At 40.0% G+C, this 21,578-nt stretch overlaps 2 protein-coding genes across 2 annotated transcripts in view; one reads left to right on the top strand and one right to left on the bottom strand.

The window, feature by feature from the left end:
* Window positions 1-9,733, bottom strand: part of LOC119741779 (ras GTPase-activating protein 1-like) — a 39,695-nt gene extending 29,962 nt beyond the window's left edge. The window contains exons 1-3 of the mRNA XM_038217675.1: window positions 9,567-9,733; window positions 6,038-6,331; window positions 4,133-4,279 (exon numbers count right to left, since the gene is read on the bottom strand). Coding sequence (XP_038073603.1) covers window positions 4,133-4,279; window positions 6,038-6,234 — 344 coding nt within the window. The 5' untranslated portion in view covers window positions 6,235-6,331; window positions 9,567-9,733. The remainder of the gene's footprint in view (window positions 1-4,132; window positions 4,280-6,037; window positions 6,332-9,566) is intronic.
* Window positions 9,734-9,798: 65 nt separating this feature from the next.
* LOC119741780 (serum response factor-binding protein 1-like) lies at window positions 9,799-18,583 on the top strand. Its single transcript, XM_038217676.1, has 8 exons — window positions 9,799-9,952; window positions 12,868-12,956; window positions 13,177-13,321; window positions 14,211-14,292; window positions 14,906-15,276; window positions 15,384-15,739; window positions 16,741-16,925; window positions 17,475-18,583. The coding sequence occupies exons 1-8, from the start codon at window positions 9,926-9,928 to the stop codon at window positions 17,744-17,746; spliced, it is 1,527 nt and encodes a 508-aa protein (XP_038073604.1). The 5' UTR covers window positions 9,799-9,925; the 3' UTR covers window positions 17,747-18,583.
* The last annotated feature ends 2,995 nt before the right edge of the window (window positions 18,584-21,578 follow it).

Raw genomic sequence — 21,578 nt, 5'->3', positions numbered from 1 at the left:
ATTTATTATTCACCCAGTAGGCCTATGTATAAGTTTGTAATATGATAACAGCATGAATTAAACATGTGCAACACTTTTTTTGGTAGAGTAAACTTGTGTTCAAGTACAATGTACTGGTACATGTTTGCATCGCGATGTCAATTGATTAATTTTGTTCATTAATATCTGGGTCATTGTGTTCCTGTCAATAGGGTGGTTGACATTCCCAATCCCTTCCTGTAGGCAAATACTACTTCCTTGTCCAGTCCGTCATATAATGTCAGAGAAATTCAAGCAGAACACGTACATGTAGGCTGGAAACCGCAAGTCTATACTGCATAAAGCAGTTGTTGAACACAGTAAACACTCAAACCCCAAATCTGTAACCAATACCATTAATGGTCATCTTGCGAGAAAAAAATAACAACACAGTCATGACAGTAAGCGTTGCAAACCAGACACTTCAGAAAATGCTACATGTACATGTTGCCATGAATATTTCTAAATCTAGCAAAATGTATAGATTTATTTGTGCATTTATTTCGGGAACATGATCACACTTCATATGCAAATACATGTACATGTACATGCATGAAGTGAATTTAATGTCATGAATATTCATGGCGAATATTCACTACAACATATAATGCTTTGCAAATTATACACAATGAGAATATTTTCCCCAAGTTTAAAATGCACAATGCGTTTTTTTTTTCAAATGTATGAGGTACATGTACATGTAGGAACAAGATTTTAAGAGTGTTTTTTTTCCTTCCAAAGACAGTGTTTTTGTTTTTCCGGTTAAAGGGAATATACATCATTTGCTTTTGCTGTAATTTTTCAGAAATGGATGGAATTGGGGGTTGGAAATATATAGCAAATATAGTTACACTGACTTTTTTGAGGTTTTGGGTTCGAAAATGCTACAAAAACCAAGAAAAACAATCATTTTCCTGTAGTCTGGTTCCCTGACTCCATTTAAGAAGAAACAGAGCAGTTTACATACATTGGGGAATTGTAAGGTCAGGGAACCAGTCTAGCTGGCTTGTACCCGTTCATAGGTGTGTAATCGATTGCAAACAATGGTCAACTGGGGCCAGTATTTGAAAAAAAGCCAGTTTTTTCCAACGCTGGTCGGCCGATCAGCATTGGAAATTGATACAAAAATACCACTTTTCTTGAAAATGACAGTATACCAGGAGCCATGATTTTACAGGATGCTTTACACTGTCATTCACTAACAGTCCAGCAAGGTATTTCAAAATGATTTGGTAGTTTTATTTTTTGATGTTTGCAAATGTTGTATTTTCCCTTGAAGGTACATGTACATGTATGCATTGTACGTGTACAATGTACATTGTAGATACCGGTAACTACTTGATTTAAAAACAGCTGGAAGCTTTTACTGAGAAATTAATACTTCAAAATTATTGGTTCTTGTATTTAAACAGGTACACATTTACATGTATAGTACAAAGTGGATGTATGTGGGGTATGTATGAAAATATGTAGAGTATTGCTGGTTTCGATTTGAATTAACTTAGCTACGTAGCTACGTAGCTTGTCATGCTTGTACCACTAGAAACCATTGAAATAATAAAAACAAATTAAACAGTGAGTGCGATTGTATTCCAAAAAGGTAAAATAAAAAACCTTCACATATGTGACCCGCTCTGCAAAAATGAGTCTGATGTCGCATAATTTGAATTCAAGCTTTTGCCATTTTGAAATTGAAACAATAAAAATTTGCTCAAAATTTGGATTTTTTTGTTTTTGTTGTATTTTGGTTGTTTGATAGTTTTAGTTCAAATATCTTACACAGAAATGTAAATATTTTAAGAAAAAGAAAAAAAATTATGAATCTTTGGTGCTTTTCTTGGTTAGTTACAGTGTATTTGTCATTTTTCAAAGCCTTTTTTCTCCATTGAGACACTTCTAGCTTTGCAAAAACTGTACAGAATGAAACAAGCACAACAATGCAACCAAACGTCCTAGAGAGGTCCGTGATGTACCAAATGAAAGCTTATTTCATTCCCAGTTTATTAATGTAGTTAACTCAAAATGTCAGTTTTGCCACAACAGACTCATTTTTGCGGAGTGGGTCACATACATGTATGTGCATTTCTATTTGAAATCCTTTTTCTTACAAACTCGAAACTGTCGCAAACTCCAGGTTTATATTACTGTACCTCACTATTCCTTGATCATGTTGATCCTGAGGAGTGTGACATTACGAGCTTTGCCATTTGTAGAACTGGTTGGATGCAGTTTGCATTCCTGGTCATAAAGTTTGTTATCATCTTTACAACATACATGTACAAACTTGCAGTTGAAATTGCAAGTGTACATGTACATGTACATGTATGAATCCATACAAACACACACAAATTATGCATGTTGGGACTTGTACATTATGTTGATACAGACTCACATATTGACAGGGCAAATAAAATTGATCCTTTGTTTATCATTGGAATTTCCCACTTGTACAAGTACAATGTATTTAAATGCAATTTTTTCATTTCTTCTGTTAAAAAAAAACGATCGGACAAATTACTGCCATAGTGATTAAATACTTTCTTGCCAAAACTGGGTTCACTTACAACCTCACCCATTTCTTGTTTTTCCCAACATTATCAAAACACAACTTTAACACAAACTGCATTGGTACCCCCATTGAATGCAATCAGTTGTATTTGTGATAACATATGGGAAACATTCTCAGAGTTGTAAAGAAGTCACCACAAGTCATCACAGGCCATCACAAGTCATCACAAGAACTCACCAAACAATTAGTCTTGAAAAATTCACAAGCTATTCAACTCAACTATGATGACAATTTGACTATAGACAAATCTGGCGGCAACCATTTTCTGCGGCGGCGACAGGCTCACGCGAGTCGCACTCGGGTAGTACCGGTACGCGCTCTCCGGGCACCTTCAACCAATAGGAATACCAAAATGCGCGTGCTTCGTCTTTAAGAACGCGTGCAGCATGCCCGTGAGCGTAACACCACCGCAGTAAAAGCTTCTAATACTGGTCGCTGGATTCCACTATAGACCATAACTTTGTTTATTGTTTTGTCACCTGTTACAGTGGAACGCTTTACCGAACACCGCTATACCAAACATTTGGCTATACTGAACATCGTCCTTGGCTATTGATTTTTGTGTACAAACTGTACTGAATATTGCTGTTGAAAAATGTCAACAGAAGAGTGAAAAGTGGTTATTATTTCCCCAAAGGAATAGAAGGGGAATAATAACCACCCATTGCTGTAGGTACCGGTAGTAAGCTCACAATCTGTGTAATAACATACATGTAATTCAATAGTCGGCACGTGTTCAAAGTCATCTTTCGGTAACTACATGTAGAAGTACCAGGGCGTGCAGGGTGAAGTTCTGAAGGGCGCTATTTATTGAAAAATGAGTACCGGAGCACCGGCAGCTTGAAATCGTTATACCGAATGATCGCTATTACGAACAATTTCTGTGGATCCCGCGATGTTCATTATAGCAGCGTTCCACTGTATCATGGTTACTTGGGACCTAACTTGAGCCACCATTGTGTTAGACTTATTTTGTTTAAACCAACTAAGACAGTTGTCCAAGTTAACCAAATTAAGTCCAGTGCGGACAGCCGGTAAACAACCCAAATTGTCAAGTGTCGACTGTCGATTGATAGTTTTACCTGTACAAGATTCAATTACAACTCTTCATTGATGTAAGCAAGTTCATCACAAGTCCTCATAAAACCATCACAAGTCTTCTAATCTCAAGACAAGTCATTCCAATGAACTGGAATGAAGCCGTGGCTTTGTTAATGTTCATCCCCTTAACATTTTGTGGCTGGACTTGTGGCTGAACTTGTCACTTGTGTTGACTTGTGATTGACATGTGATTGACATGTGATTGACATGTGATCGACATATGATTGACATGTGATTGACATGTGATTGACTCGATTACAACTCTGGCACTCATAAGGCCAAGTAAAATATGAACCACTTTCTTGTCCCCGCCCACTTCCTTTTCCCCGCCCGCCTCCTTTTTACTCGCCTAACCAACAAGAATGTACTCGACTACATGTACAACACTTCTAGTCAGATACTGTTCCCTTCTAAGAGTAAAAGACAGAGGAAATGAATACCAACCTGAAATGCTGGACTCCTCTGACGCCAAGGTAAGACAGAACATAGGAGCCAGGCTTACGCTCACTCTCTCTGACTAGATAGCTACCGATCCGTGCACCTTTAAGTCTCATCTCGGCCGTTGTCCGATCCATGCAGCCATGATACCACCTGCAATGAAGACATCCAATCAATCAATCAGTCAATCAATCCTAACCCCCTAGTACTTCCTCAGGACTACCCTGCTAAATCCAACAGAGTCCAACCGGACTTTCCTGTTCAATCCACTGTGCCTCATTTTCAGTTGTCCACTGAATCTAACAGAGTCCAACATGGCATTATAATGCGGTTCAGTTGCCTGCTGAATCCAACATTTTGCACGAGGAATGTACACAAGGGGTTAATTGCTCAATCCAACAGGCTCCATCGGGTATGTGACATAGTTGGATCCTGTTGGATTCAGCAGGGTTAGGGTATTAACATTAACGAAGTCAGTGTCAATAAAGACTAATCAGTAAAGACTAAACTCAATTAGAAGCCATTACTGGGATATGATTTGTCTCCTCATGACCGGCAGAGCATAGACGAAGTATGCTGCTCAAAATGTTAAGTTCCCCCAGTTCTTTTCAGAACCTCACAAACTCACAAAAGAGATTTGTCACATGGTGCAACTGTTAACGAACTCTTATCATTACCGGGATGGTACCATACATTTGTCACGTGTTCGTACTCAATAGAACGTGTAAGTCTCGCCAGTCCACGTTCGCTTTTCCTGTGAACGTTTTAATACCAACCAAACTCTAGTCACAGACTCCCAAGTTTGAATTTACCCAATTGTATGACCGATTGAACGGAAGTTGAGGTCAACATTTTTAATTGTATAATAGTCTCCAATTCGCATTTTTTTCAATTCATATCTTGTAAACTGTAATGCTTTCTTTGCTTTTGAAATACCCATTTATTTCCCTTGATTGGATGGGCCCAGTCAGACCACAAAATAAATGCAAAAAATAGGATGTTACACACGTTGTAGAACCTATACATGGTGCAAGGATGTGCTGTATTCTTGTAAAATCTCACAGGCTTTTGGGGGTCAACTTACACGCTTTATACTACTTTGACAGAGATGGTTTCTAAGATGCACATCATGTGGCTCAACTTTAAGAATATGTGTCAGGCAAAATGACTACTACATGTACGTGTAATGCTTATTAATAGGGCACAGATATAAGACTGCCTCTACACCAAGAGCCACTGCCACCTATGAAAAAAGATATTGAGAACTTGCATATTGGGGGGGGGGGGGGGGTGAAACATATCCGAGATTTCCAAGAAAATGTTGAGCATTGTTTTGGTTCCAAATGTTCTGGAAATTACACAGAAAGTTAATATCTTAAAATGGCCAACTTGTAAAACAGAAAGTATTAATTTAACCCTTCCTCTCTGGCTGGCAATTTCAACAAGGCCAGCCCAGCAGTCAAAATATATCAAGTGATTCTTTTTAACAGTGGAGTGCTCCCTGCCTTCATAAAGCAGGATTGACTGGCTGTAATTGTTATGAAACCTGATATACATGTAGGCCTAACTGTTTTTTTTATCTTTAGGAGATTGATAAGCCAGCTGCGCTACCAGTTACCTGCTTGTGTCTGTTGATGGAATCTGACTAGTCACGGTGCCTTATGAAATATTGGTGACTAGCCTGTGTAAAAGGCAGGGCAGGGAAACACGATTGACTTTTTGACTGTCTGTGACTGATCAAACAAAAGGAGGGTTCAACCATAGATGACAAACTGGCAGTGAGGTTCAGCATACACTGTACAGATGCAATTGGTATCTAAGCCCCATTTATAGGGCTATGTAATGCTCCGGTTTAATCTGAGGTAAAATGACCAAAATGTTCCAATAATGAACAACAGCACCATAACATACTCATTCTGGGGTGGTGAAACCAAGTTGCCATCCACCGTCGTTGTCTCTGTTTTCTCCGTCTCAGCGTACGCGTCAAACGGATCAAACTCGTCCTGGATGTTCAGGTTGTGCATGTCCTCCACGCTCTGATTGGTCGTTGAGGTGCCCAGGAGTCGCGTGCGACTGTCGGCTGAGACCGAGCCTGATGAGGTGGCCATTGTTGGGGGGTTGAAGTTGGACACCAAGACAGCTTAGGTTGCAGATGCTCAGCTACAAGCCCTGGTGCTGCTGGCTCCACTGAAGAGTCATCAATTCCTGTACAAAAAATACAAGGAATAATGAAACGTTGTGTATGATTGTAATGGATTTCATAATATCAATAAACAAACCATTGATAGGCGCATACATTTTCTTACCTTTGGGTCATTCCATGTCAGACCAACGCACTTTTTTACCTCATGTCTTCTGATTTTGATAAAAATTGCAGTGCTTGTAGGTCCCGATGAGCAATGAATGCACACCAATTTTTAGCCCGATCCGACCTACCATGTGGTCAGGGCAGAAACCACAAAAAAAGGACATTTTTAGAGTAAAATACCACCCTTTTGGTAGAGATATGTCAAAACCATGTCAATTTTCATCGAATATATGCGAATTTGGTATCAAAATAATAAGAATTGCATGCTTAAATCAACTCTTTTGTCAAAATTAAATTTTGTGAAAAGGAGGTCACGTGACCTTTAATTGTATGTTATCATGACCTTTGACCCAATTTATGTACTAATGTATCATTCCGAAAATCAACGAAAATAAAATGACTTGATAGAGCATGTCTTCCTTTATTAGAATCCACTAAAAATCAATTGGGGTCTTCAAAATTTACAACTTTATGACTATTTTTGTCAGTTGGTACCTAGTTACAAATGAGTCAATTTATAGACTTTACATGAGAAATTCACCAACACAACTTACTATTCTGTTTCTAAAGCTACTTAAATTAATCTTGGTTTGGGAATTTCTCATGTTTAGGGCTGATGAGGTCTAACCAGACTCATAATATAAATTATCAGCAGTGGCGCACCCAGGATTTTGCTCTTTTTGGGGGGGGGGGGGGCTCATAATTTGTTTGTTTTCAAATTTCTGTAGAAGATTGAAAAACAAAAATTACCCACCCCGGGGTGCCACTGATAATTAGTTATCCCACAAGCACGCTTGGAATATGAAACAATGCAATGCTGCTGTGACCCATATGCCACCCGACGCACTACATTATTCCGTGTTCCACGAGCGCAAGTGGGCTAACAAATTTATCTTCAAGCAAACTTGACATCGAATGCTTGATAGTCTATTGTCATCAGCAGTTACTGTTTAGGGTACGCAACAGCTCTATGCTTACTACCCGGACCCAGTACAGCTGACACACATCCAGGTGAAATTTATCAGGGAAGGAAAAAATTGCCAAGTCTGTGAGACTCATTAAATTTCAAGAAGCGCAACTTGATTGCGATATTGAGTATTATGTTCAAGCAAACTTGAATCCTAGACCCTGATTAGTCCATCTACATGTATAGCAACAGTGTGATTTGATATAATACTGCACAGCTATATTGCGCCCCAGATATCGAATGTACATGTACATGTATGTATTGTGTTCTTTTTTATTTGCTGCTGAACGGTCCGATACACTATGCACCTACATCCCTCACCACGTGCAATGTACACATACGACGTCAAGTTTGCTTGAAGATAAATGCGTTATATGGCTCGTGGAACACGGAATAATGTAATGTGTCGGGTGGCATATGGGTCACAGCAGCATTGCATTGTTTCATATTCCAATACCGCTTGTGGGATAGCTAATTATCAGTGGGGGGGGGGGGGGGGGGGGGGGGGCTCGAGGGGCTTGAACCCACCCCCTCCAAGGTTGTCGATTTTTTTTTTGATCTCCTACAGAAATTTTACAACAAAAAGCTATGAGCTCCCCCCCCCCCCCCCACACAAAAAAGCAAAATCCTGGGTGCGCCACTGCTGATAATTTATATTATGAGTCTGGTTTAGACCTCATCAGCCCTAAACAAGAGAAATTCCCAAACCAAGATTAATTTAAGTAGCTTTAGAAACAGAATAGTAAGTTGTGTTGGTGGATTTCTCATGTAAAGTCTATAAACTGACTCATTTGTAACCCACCAACTGTACAAAAATAGTCATAAAGTTGTAAATTTTGAAGACCCCAATTGATTTTTAGTAGATTCTGATAGAGGAAGACATGCTCTATCGAGTCATTTTCATTTCGTTGATTTTCGGAATGATACATGATTACATAAATTGGGTCAAAGAAATGAACATTTAACATATTAAAGGTCACGTGACCTCCTTTTCACAAAATTTAATTTTGACAAAAGAGTTGCTTTGAGCATGCAATTCTTATTATTTTGATACCAAATTCGCATATATTCAATAAAAATTAACATGGTTTTGACATATTTCTACCAAAAATTGGTGTGCATTCATTGCTCATCAGGACCTACAAGCACAGCAATTTTTATCAAAATCGGAAGACATGAGGTAAAAAAGTGCGTTGGTCTGACATGGAATGACCCCTTTCTTGTTTTAATTTTAAATCAAATCCTACTCTATACTATACTGAAGTAGATTTAAGGAAAGAATGTCGCAACCTGACGCCACTTGGAGAGTCAAGAAAGTTTTTTAAGTTATTTCCTAACAAAATTGGAAATGTTTCTCAGTCCCAGACTCATATCTTATCATCATTTTTGCAATGACTGACCTTCATTGAGATGATCGATATGAAGAAAAAAGGGGCGTCAGGTTGCAACATTTTTTCCCAACATTCTTTCCAGATTTAGGCCTAATCTATCTTTCTGATTTTTTTTATAAAGGAAAGAAAAGTCCAAGTGAAGTCGGTTGACAACTGATTACTGATGATGCAAATGCGCAACGGTTGACTTCCATCAAAATAGCAAATTTCAGCATTATTAACATGTTGGCAATTGTTGTTAACATGAGCTAAAAACATTTTTACAATTATAACTCCGTGGCTCATCATGCACAGACAATGTTTGAAACAAGCACAACAATCAACAGACAACAGCACAGCAGGGAAAGATTCCCATATCTGGCCATCACTGATTTTCCCCCTCACCTCAGTGACCTATCAGCCATCAAAAAGTGATAATATGTCCTAAAAAGTCCAATTTAGCAGTGAAAATATTTAAGTATTTAGGCCTAGGCCTACTGAGAAAACACTTAGAAATGTTCAGACCAGTCTCATAGAGTTTGTGCACAGGGTGACAAGTGATGGCCAGACATGGTAATCTTTCCCACAGCAGTACCGCCATATCTTTTGTATTTGTGTGAGAATGCATAGCCATAGGCCTACACTTGTGAGAAATATAATAATCGTCCGGAAACTGGGCGACATTTTACACACAAAATAAATAGGCCTAGGCCTACACACACAAAACACACCAGGAAGAGAACAGATTTTGCACAATATCAACCTTCGTATCTCAACAAAAGAAATCCACATTACCTGCTCAATATTTCCTCCGATTAAACTAGGCTAACCAAGGGGTTTGCGTGATGAAACAAGGCAGAACAATTCAAGTGATCAGAGATGCATGGATTCGTATCACATTTTTGTAGCGGTAGGTGTGGGCATGTTTTACATGCATAATGCATGCACGCATCGATCACACGGCTCGCTTTACTGCTGCCCTCACGTGTCGACCTATATTTACGTGACCCCCAGCAATGCAGCATAGCACATGTCCAAAAACAAACCTTTCTCGTGCTGGCATGGCTGGTCGTGTCTGGTGGTGTCGTCTGCTTTTGGTTGTGTACTGTTAAGCTTCATACGTTGATTACTTGATTAAAAACACACCATACAAAATGGATAAAGTACAGTTCAACAACGAGGTAAGGATTGATGGAGTTTATCCCATGCCCATCCTTGCCAGATGGAAAATTTATGGAACACAAATCACAGAACAAAATCATGATGATGCACACATCTTACTTTACATGCTTTACTTTAGTTTAGTCTTTACCACAGTATTATCATAGAGCAAGGACAACAGCCGGCCCAGTACATGATTTATCCATTTTACATGTGGTCCTCCCCCATTACTTCTAGAATTAGGAGGCTCTTCTCCGTCAGCTGACGGAGAGAAGCCTTTTAATTCTAGAAGTACATGTACTCCCCCCATCATCAGTTATTATACGTAATGCACTGTGCAGTGATACACGCATTGCTTTATTCCACTTAATAATACACGTTTAAATTCATTTTATTCTCATGTCATGCATAAGACCCACCAACTGGGGCGTTAGTAGAACTCCTTTTTTGACATTTGGTACATCCCAAATGTCAAAAAAGGAGTTCTAGCGCCCCAGTTAGTGGGTCTAGTCATGCATGTTGTAGGCTATATGTATGTTTGATTTTTAATTTTATTTTCAAATTTTCAAATAATTAATTTTTAAACATGTGATTTGTTGTTGTATGCACATGGGGAGGATTCGTCCAGTTAAGGACAACCAGCACTTCCTAGTGTTACTGAGAGAGCAAGATCTTATCATCATGGCCTGTCCCATCGTAAACGATGACTTCGGCCTTTTTCGCAATTTCTGTGAAGAGACTAAATGAGTGGATTAGCAGAGCGCCAGGCATGCCAGGGGTTGCGATCCAACTGCGCCAGGAGTTGCGATCCAGCATGTCCAGTGCAGTGCAACAGTCTCCCAGGTACATCCGGGATCAAAAGTAGCCAGGTCTTGCTTGAGGACATCCTTAAAGCGCAGCCTAGGGTGACCACAAGAGCATGGGGCATCAGTCAGTTCACCATAGAAGATGGTCTTAGGAAGGCGTCCATCATCCAGTCTGCAAACGTGACCAGTCCAGCGAAAGCAACGCACTCTCAACATGGTGAACATATCAGTTGCTCCAGTGATCTTAAGGATGGAGGTGTTCGGGATGCGATCATGCCAGGAGATGCCAAGTATGGAGTGAAGGTAACGGAGGTGGAATGAGTTTAAGCGTCACTCCTGTCGGCTGTACATGGACCAAGACTCGCTGCAGTAGAGTAGGGCACCCAGCACGCAAGCCGTATGCACCCGGAACTTCAGATTGATTGAAAGGTCCTGATTGTCCCACACTGTGACACACGGGAGCGAAGTTGACCAAAGGTGGTTGAAGCCTTCCCAATGCTAGTGTCAATCTCAGCATCCAGAGAGTTGGTGTTAGCAATTGTGGATCCGAGGTACGGTGGCAGAACTTGTTTACCACACTCAGTGCTGCTCCATTGATGCACATTTGTAGATGATTGGTGGAGCTGAATTCCCTTGAGAGAGACCAACTGTTTTGTTGAGGCTGATCTTCATGCCAAACTCCGAGCATGCTTTGGCGAAAGAGTTGCAGAGATCTTGGAGCTCAGCTGCGGAGTGTGCAACAATGGCAGCATCATCTGCATGGAGGAGCTCAGGGATGAGAACCCTTCCGATCTTTGTTCTTGCATGGAGGTGGGAGTGGTTAGAAAACTTCCCAGAGCTGCGGGTGTGAAGCAGTGTAGCAAGCACACATCCCTGTTTGACACCTTGATAAATGGCAAACTTCCTGGATTTGGAGCCGTAGCCGTTGTGTTGGACTGTAGCTTTCATGTCCTCATGATTCCTATCAGGATGGAAAGAAGGGTGTCTGGACTGCCCAGATGTTTCAGGGTGACACACAGGCCTGACCGATTCTAGAGGTCGAATGCTTTCATCAGGTCGAACACAACACATACATGTACATGTAGTGGGTAACACATTTCTCCTGGATCTGTTGTAGAGAGAATACCGCATCACCGGTAGAGCGAGATGAGCAAAAGCCAGGGGAGCAAAAGCTGCATTGAATCTCAGGAAGGATCTTGTTGGCACTGACCTGCAGCCTAGGCAGTAGCACACGGCAGAAGACCTTGCCAGCTAAGCTCAGCAGAGAGATCCCCTGTAATTGTTGCAGTCGTCGGTTCCCTGTGTTTTTGTAGAGGATGGTTATGTTGGCGTCTTTCAAATCTTGTGGGATGCAGAGCGTGTGCCAACGTAATGTAAGGACGTTGTGAAGCTCGACAGTCGACAGCAAAAAATACTTATAAACATGACCACTCACTTACATGTACATGTACTTTGCAAAATTGTATGCAGTAATAAGTTGGCATTAGACTCAATGTTTGTGCTTTATAACAAGTGGTCGTATTATCCCCTGGTACAAAATATCCCACTTACCCCTTATGAGGACCAAAATGCATCTTTCAAGATACAAACAAATCTTTCTTTTTGTAAAATTTGCAAAATACATGCGAAACAAAACTAAGCTGGCTACAATATAGATTGTGCGCTGAGCATGCAGCCTTACAGTCAAATCCAATTCCCATCCATTCATTCATTCATTCTATTTTCCACTCACATTCGGCTACATCTTTGCTGTTTAGGTGCTAAACATATCTTGTAAATTTTGGTTGAACTTTCTCAGTAACTTTGATTAACCCAAACCACCCCCGACCCTTCAAAATCCAACTGCATTTTTTGTTGGAATCTGTAAGAGTGAGTACTGCATTAGCTTTTGGGGTCAGGCATACCACCATAATCAGATTACAACAGTTTGGGTGTGGAGTTTACCATATGGTGTTGGATTTTGTAAGAGTGAGGAAGGCTCCTAATAAATCACCTCAGGGGGGTTAGGGTTAATGATATTCAACTATATGTTTTTAAAAATGGGCGTATTGCAAACATTTAGGAATGATGGTCACAAATGTTTACATTTTCTTTTCTGGACAATGTACATTTTTTATCCTCCCTTGCAGGTTGTGAGCATGAGGAAGGTTGTGAAAAGGGTCAAAGTGCTGATCACACACTCTCTCACAAGGCACATTACAAAGCTGCGAAAGAAAAAGTAAGAATTTAAATTTGAATTACATTCCTCCCCCCATTTGAATAATTTGAATTCTTGTTGTTGAACATGTGCGGTACATGTACATGTATGCTGTATCGAGAGTGAATGGTGTGATTTAAGTCATACACAATGTACAATAATGCATTTGACATTTGTTGCAAGAGGGAATTCACTTTTAAAGCTCCATTATTTCTTTAAACATTTCCAACTTGTTAAACAGGGGTTCAGAGCAGCAGATACTCAAGAACAAGAGGCGAGTGGAGAGGTTTGTGGCAGAGATTGAAGCAATGAAGGACCTCCAGCCAGACACAATCACCAAGAAGGCTGCAACAATGAAGAAGACGCTGCAAGAAGTCCTCAATAATGTATGCATTAAACTGACCCTCCTTAATTCTCCAAAATCAACCAGGCGGTTTTGGAGATTTTTGGAGGATTGAGGCTCTTCGCCATTTATGTGCCAGTTGATTTTGGAGGATGCATTGTGTCCAAGTCTGGTGTTGTTTGTGCGTAGCCATGCATAAATTACCTGCATTGCTTCAGGATACATCTGCTCTGCTCCAACGTGTGGAAAAGTGAGCTGGAGATCTGTCCCCCCCCCCCCCCCAGATTTACCCAAGTGCCCCTCTTGCGGACATAAATATGCCCCCTCGAGCATAAGTGTGCCGCCTCGAGATGAAAACAAAACTGGCCCTAAAATTTCGGGTAATTTGTTTTCAGTAACCATTTCCCAAAAGAGTTCCGATATGAACAAGGATATGAAAACCAAGCCCCAAAACCCTTACAATGATGATCTGGTGGTCCAGAGTGGGGGTGAAATTTTAAGTGAATCTTTCCTTCTTTTTTACACATGTAAGTGTGCAATCAATACTATACATACTGCAAACTGGACCAGACGAAGTACCTGTAGATATACAGTGTACTTGAAAAAAAATTTGGGACAGTTTTCACATGTAAGATTAAATTGTACTTGCTTAAACAGTTAAAAGTTGAGCCAGGTCGAAAGTGGGTACATGTATATGTCAATCCTCTCTTTCTTCTGGTTATGGGCCTTTTAATCATAAACTTAGAAGATGACACATAAACTGGCAGTGAACCCTGACCACCAGATTGCTGCAATTGTGCTTTTTCAACTTACATGTAATAGCTAGTTAGCTACATCAGCTGATTCAATATCAACATTAACAATTGATTGCTCCAAAGTTTAATTGAGATGTTTGCCTTTTTAATGTGCAATTGTCCTCTTTCTGTTATCAGCCAAAGTCTTCCGCCCAGGATAGAGTGTTGGCACGCATCATCTACCACAAACTCATACAAGAAAGGGTGACACAGTTCAAAGGTATGATCAGACTGATCTGTCCTATTATTATTTATACAATTTGAAAATACTTCAAATCAAGTCAAAGTGTGAGGGAAACAGAAGTTTTAGAACATGGAAGTTTGGAGGCACCTTTTTTTTAAACCATGATAGGCTTTTTTTCAGCTTAAGAGATTGAAAATGGGCCTTGTGGGTAAGTAAAGGCACTATAATGTCCACTTTAATAGGCAAGATGTTTTATACATTGATCAGGGAGTCAAGTTGGCATAATAGTTCTTTCCTTGCCTTCGAATCCCGCCTGGGCCAATGTGCGGATGGGATTTTCAGTCCCTACCTGATTTCGTGGGTTTCCCCTTGAATATCATTATGGGGCGTTCCTCCTACCTCAAAAACTGTAATTTCTTCTCAGTGTCTGCTCTCTACAGGTTTCTTCAGGCTTGCGAGCTACCGTACAGTGCCTAGGGCGCTTTTGAAGAATCCTTGGTTTCATTACCAGAAATGATTAATATGCCCAATGAGCTTCCCATGTGTATGTTAAATGATTGAAACTGCCGTTTATCATGTACGGCAGAGGTTGACTACTTTTAAATTCATCTGGGTGACATTGGTATTTTCAAATTCTCTTCCAACACAGACATGGTTACCAAGGACTTTCTTAGGACTGGAAGCAAGAAATACAAGCGTCTCCGCAAGGGCAAATTTGAGTCAGAGGCCCAAGCCAGACTGAAGGAGGAGGAAGATTATCAAGTCACCTTGGAGAGGATGGTGTCAGCAGATAAGATGGATAATGTTGACGATGACGATGATGATAAATTTTCTCAAAAGTTTGCTAAGAAGATGAGGACGTTTGCTACAATTGATCATCAAGACGATGATGGTAACGATGACGACAAAGATGATGATGATGATAATGATGGTGATGAAGTTTCCCAAAAGTTTCTTAAGAAAATGAGAACATTGGATAAGAAAGATCAAGATGATGACGGGGACGATGGGGATGATGATGATGATAATGATGAATATTCTCAAAATTTGCTAAGAAGTTAAGGACATTGGATGGGCAAGATCATGACGATGATAGCAATAACGATGACATTAATGATGATGTTACATTCGACGATGATGCGCACTCTCTGGAGAAGTTGATGATAAAGAAAATGATGGATCGTGACGAAGACAACAGTGATGACGATGATTTGTTAGGATCCAAAGTTAGAGGCGCCCAACATTCTCCCCATAAACATAAAGTCCAATTGGAACTGCTTGTTGGTGAGAAAAGAATAATCAAGGATGAGGATGCTCACAGAATCTCGGAGGATGCTGCACTTCCAGAAAAGTCTCATTTGATTGGGAAGAGAAAATTGGACTCCACGTTTCTTGGCAGTTTATCCAGCATGCAGGATGAGGACATCACAGAGATGCTGCAGACGACAGAGAAAGAATCAATGAAGCAAAGAAACAAAGCTAAGTTAGTGTAGCCATCATGGCCTTCATTGGGAATATTTGTCTTATTTTTCAGACAAAGAGCCCATGATTTACCGAAGGAAGTCTGGTCCACAAAGGAAGTTGGTTCCATGGCGCGATGGAATCAGACTTGGTTTTTGAAAAGCATTTTGTTTCACCAACACCATGCTTTAAAAGGAGTCAAGAATGCTTATTTTCTGTAAAATGGTTGTTCACAGTTTGTTAAATACACATATTTTGTGCCCCATGGCATACTGTTGCAAGTGCAACAGATTTCCCTTAACAATGTATATCCACGATGCACCGGTTTTCGAGGGTGTAAGGATTCATTTCAAGCAAGAGAAAAACACCGACATAGCCTTCGGTTTCCAATTTATTTTGGGCTGGCGGTGGGTCACATACCGCACACACAACAAATCAACTGGTTGTGTGGTACGAATCTGTGCGTGTGCGTCGCTACAACATGTGTACAAGGTCAAACCTCGAAAACTTGATGCCTCGAAAACAGGTACACGGACGATATACAGGAGGAATCTTTAGGATAATTCCCTTTAGTTGTTGTGGGTGCTGTGGTCCAGTTGTTATGGTGCTCAAACCCATGTGCCATGGTACATGGGTTCGAACCCTGACGGGGAACACAGTGCTTGTGTTCTTGGGCAAGACACTTTACTACAATTGCATCTCTCCACCCAGGAGTATGAATGGGTACATGTGAGGGTAGAGACCAGATTGCACTGGAAAGTGACTTAAGTACTGATCAAATTAAATATATTTATTATAATTTTTCTATGCAAAAATGTTCACAATTTTTTTTAATTCTTTAAAAATGTTGTTTGCTTGAAAAAAATACCCCAAAACCAGTTTATTTCATTTAGTATTTTGCAGGGGAGAGGATCACAAAATTGTGGGCGGTGTATGCCTTTAATTCCTCTGATATGTATATACATGTAAATGTCAAATTGAAACGTTTGATTTTCAATATTTCAAATCATTCTGTTAACATAGGCCACCTCAGAAGCAACAGCCGAAAGCAAGACCAGCTCAAGAGAAAACCCAAGGACCAGCAAAGAAGATGAGGCACAAGATCCCCATGGTGGACCAGCCAAACCCCGTCAGACACACCCCCGGGGAGAAATTGATTCCTGGTATCAACTGCCACCCAGACCTACCGCCCAGACATGCTCTCGGAGGTATGGCATTGAAATTGGGACCAATTTTCGATCCATGCAAACCTTCAAATCTCATCAAACAACATGCTTAATGTGCAAAAGCCTTCTGGCAAAATTGAAGACTGAATCTGCAATTTGAATCTGGAATCAAAAAGAAGAGGAGAAATATAGTTTGCACAAAACTTGGGAGCATAAAATATGGCATTGGTACTGCATGACCACTTTTAAAATTTCTATTGCCCGGGCCATATCATTTGTACATTGGTTGGCAAGTATATGGCACGGAGTACACACAATGCACAACTGCTTTTCATCTGAATGTGCAAAAAGCAATTATGTGGACACAGGGGTGCCGTGTGGGGCATAGCAGCAATGGCCTTTAAGTGTCTGTTACTCTTCTCGTTACTCTTCTTGTCACCGTTAAGAGGGTACTTGTGTGAAAAATCCACAGAGAATAGATAAGTTTGGCCTATATGTGCACCTGCCAGGACAGTGTTTGCTTGAAAGTTACAAAAATCGTGACCCAGTAAGGATGGTTTCATTATTTTGAGATTTAATTTCTTCCTTCAGATACCCAAGAGAAAAAAACTGGGAAGAAACCTTTCCCCACCAGACCTCAGAGCAAGCAGCTGCCTGCCAAGCCATTAGCCAGTCAGTCCAGACATGCAGCCAAGCAACACCCTACTCAAGGGAAGCATCCCGCTTCTGCCACCATTTCATCTCAGAAGAAACCCGCCGCCAAAGAATCACTTCATCCGTCCTGGGAGGCCAGCAGGAAGCGCAAAGAGGAGTCCAAAATTGTGCCATTCCAGGGCAAGAAGATCACATTTGATGAAGACTGAACAGAAAATTATCTGTAACTCTTCAAAACATACCTGTGTGTCTCTCTTTGGGCTCATAGCCCATACTTATCAAGCAAAATACATGTTCAACTAGCTGTTCAGCCCGTCCCAACTCTTGGTGCATGTTTTGTTGCTTTACACGATTTCTCACTTCGAATAAAATAGTCTTGGAGTGAGTCAGGTAAACCCACTTAGACTCCGGTTTGATGGGTAAACTTAATTATTTTTGTCCATCAACTAGACTTTGGAGTCATTCTTAATGAAAGCTGATGGTTAAGCATAGTGGCTCCTTTATGTACTTAATTCACATGTTCAGAATCATTTGGTTCAGCACGACTAACAAATGCCAGTCTGATACAGGCATAACCTTTCTTCTGGCCCAGCACCTAGACCATTGTAATCAAGCAGTGACAAAGACAGTCATCCGCCATTTTTCACACAGACCTGATCCTATTTGATGTCCTTGCCCTCACCTTAAAGAGATCCTTCCCACTCTTGGTTTTTACACACCAGAGTCTACATTTGTCCATTTTAAAGTTCTTTTATTACCCTAATTCATCCTGTATAGTTATAAAGCTGGAACAGAATTTCTTTGAAAGCTCATTGACGTGTAGCCGACAGTTGGGACACTTTTTGATTCATGCAAAATCTTCAAACTCCATACACTTAGGCAGATTTTCGATTCGTCCAAAATATGTCAAAGTGTATGGAGTTTGAAGTCCCTTGGTACATTAAGCTGGTAATAATGGCCTGGTTCCAATTTATACTAAATCCTGCAAAATCTCAATCTTAAAGTTGGATTTGAGGAATGTATATGTAGGTGGGTAAGGCTAACATCTCAACAGAACATAAGTAATGTGCTGCAAGGAAAGTTAAGACTACTGCATGGGCGTCGCGAGGGGGGGGCAAGGGGGGGCACTTGCCCCCCCCCCCCCCCTGGAAAAGAAAAAAAAAGAAAAAAAAAAAAAAGAAAAAAAAAAAAGAAGAAAAAAAAAGAAAAAGAGGCGTGAAGACAAAGTGGTGTAAATTTAATGAGTTCAGGGGGGGGGGGGGGGGGGGGAATGTCCCTGCCCCCCTCTAAAACTGATAAATCGAGAATGTGTTGAGAAATACAAGCATTTTTTGGCAAAAAAAATTTTTTGCCCCCCTCTAGAAAAAATCCTGGCGACGCCCATGGACTACTGTTTCAAGTTCAGCTGACTCCCATTAACAAAACTTGGCCAAACCTCGGCCAAACCTCGCCAAAATGTTAGTTTCTTCTGAATTTTGTATGAAGAGGAGCGCCAGTCTCATCTATTGTGTACATAAATGCAGGGATGAGACCAGAATTTGCAAATAAATCAAGAATTTACCAGAATTTATTGTAAGAAAGTTGGTATGAACCCTTTAGTCACTGTAGCGCCCCAAACCGCCCTGCCTTTTGCTCTTTGTAGTGCCTGAAACCGCCTGAGCACTCTATCGTTTTATTGAATTTTCAGTGAATACATTGTAATTCAATAAATCTAGGTGCTAATTGGTTAAAGAAGACTCAAATGTACATGTATATAACCACAACCTTAAAAACACATTTGCAACAAGAGTGACACCCTCGGACATCTTGCATGTTGGTTTTTATATACATATGTATATAAATGTAACTTTAGTTTTATTTTAAATATACTCTCATTTCATTTATGTTTAAGGAGGCCCCAAGTACAAGATTCGCTGGCTATTTGTGAGGATCAGCGAGTCGAATTATGTCACATTACTCACGTTGGCATGGAACATGGGTTTTGTCAATTGGTCATACTGGTAGACGCCTAGTTTTTTTTCTTCATGATGTCTGTCATTTAAACATATGTGATGCGATCAAGCTACATGAGTCGTTTGTCGACCCTGGTCAAAACATTCTTTTTACAGATTTCAAAAGAGCACAATCTCAGCATTACTGCTGTGAAAACCGCATGCTGATACCATCTTTGGTTCAAAAATTATGGAAGTTGGAACACCAAGAGATGTGATGAAGTGATGTGATGAAGTGGCCCTATTTTGGCCTGAATCTCCAAATAAAAATTCCTGACAAACAACTCATTTAGCTCGATCACATCACATAGACATTTTGTAAACCCATGATCAGGACAAGATTTCTCCTAATGATTGCTATCATCTTTGCCGTCTACTTTACTTGACTTCCGGTGTTAGGTGAAATTTGGACTCCTATGAAATCAAGTCCCTTCCACGTTATATGGACTCTAACCCTCGCGCATGGCCTGTCACTGTCCTATTAACTTCACTTTGCACAATTTAACCAGTGAATCCATATTTCATCAAGTCCACGTTTCACATTACACCGGCACTTGGCTGTAGGAAGCAACACATTGTAAATGAGGTGATTTAAAGATAAAAAACAATACATAAATAAGGCTAGGCAGTACTAGATGTGGTTGCCTAGAATCATGCATCTACAAGTACAATGTAGATATAATGGCAAGGCTAAGAGCGAAATGCTAAATGTGAGACATCCAATAATCTTTCTAAGAGTCCTCTTAACTGTCCTGTGTAAAAACATACTTAAAACTATTAAGTTTGCCATGATTTACAGAAAACTAAAGAATACACATTGATACTTGAATAAAATTATATGACTTATTTCTACTTTTACTGTTATTCCTTATTTTCGAATCTTCCCCTATACTTGAGAAACTGTTCACAGTTGATATCCAAGTCTGAAGCCTTTGTAAGTTATAAAAGTTGCGAGAAATATCGGAAAGATTTCCATATACGAAGTTCACTCAACACCCTGTGTACAAACCCTATGACATTGGACTGAAAAATTCTAAGTGTTTTCTAAGAAAATGCTTGTATTTTCTCACTGCTCAAATTGACTTTGATGACATGAAATTGCTATCTGGGGGCTCGTTAGTCAATACAGAGGAAAATTAGTGAACTTCGTATATGGAAATCTTTCCGAAATATCAGTTAATTCTTCCCTCTTACAAGGGAATAACTCACCCATACCCCTGATCTATCCAAAACTCATTATATTGGGTTTGGCCTTTCGTTGATGTATTTTATAAACACTGTATACTCGGTGTTGTCCGACGCCTTGCGAAAAAAATTTCACAACCTTACTTGGGTGGGACTTGAACCCACGACCTACTGCTTACTAGTGCAGACATTTTACTACTTAGCTTGCCAAGGTCAACTTGCTGGTTCGAGTGAGATGTATCAGTGAGTGCCACAAACAAACTACATGTACCTGTGTCTAAGAAGGCTTAACTCGGAAAAGTCCCCTGGAAGCAACCAGGTCAGGGTACTCTTTGGTTGTTTTCTATTAACATTCATTATATTCAGAACAATTGGCATTCAATGTATAAAACTATTAAATATAGATTGCATGAGCGGCAATAGAGAGAAAAACCAGGAACAAACTGCTTATTAGGTCATTAGGAAAACACAGAGGCACTTAGGACATGAATACTCGAGTCTGTTATCATAGGTCTAAAAAAAAAAGACAGGTATATAGGTTTCCTTTAGGTGCTGAACACCTAACCAGGGAAGCACAAAATAAAAGACGTTTTTTCCCTTTGAAATCTAGGTACCATATTTCAGATATAAACCTCGTTTTCAGAAAACAAATTAACATTTGAGAACAGAATACAATACCCAGTTAAAATTTTATTCCAAAAATGGTAGTAATTTATATTTTTTAAATCTATTTTACGGAAATGAGTTGGCCAAAAAAAGGCTTTGCAAATTTTATATCCACAGAAAAAGAACTCAAGCATTCACAGAATACGTTTGGAGTATTCTGCCCCTTGCTTATAACATGCTTTCAAAAATATAGTCACGA

Source organism: Patiria miniata, unplaced genomic scaffold, assembly GCF_015706575.1.
Source record: "Patiria miniata isolate m_02_andy unplaced genomic scaffold, ASM1570657v1 HiC_scaffold_5, whole genome shotgun sequence".
NCBI classification, from domain to species: domain Eukaryota; kingdom Metazoa; phylum Echinodermata; class Asteroidea; order Valvatida; family Asterinidae; genus Patiria; species Patiria miniata.
The sequence above is the reverse complement of the archived record's forward strand: the minus strand, read 5'-3'. Positions and strand labels throughout refer to the sequence as shown.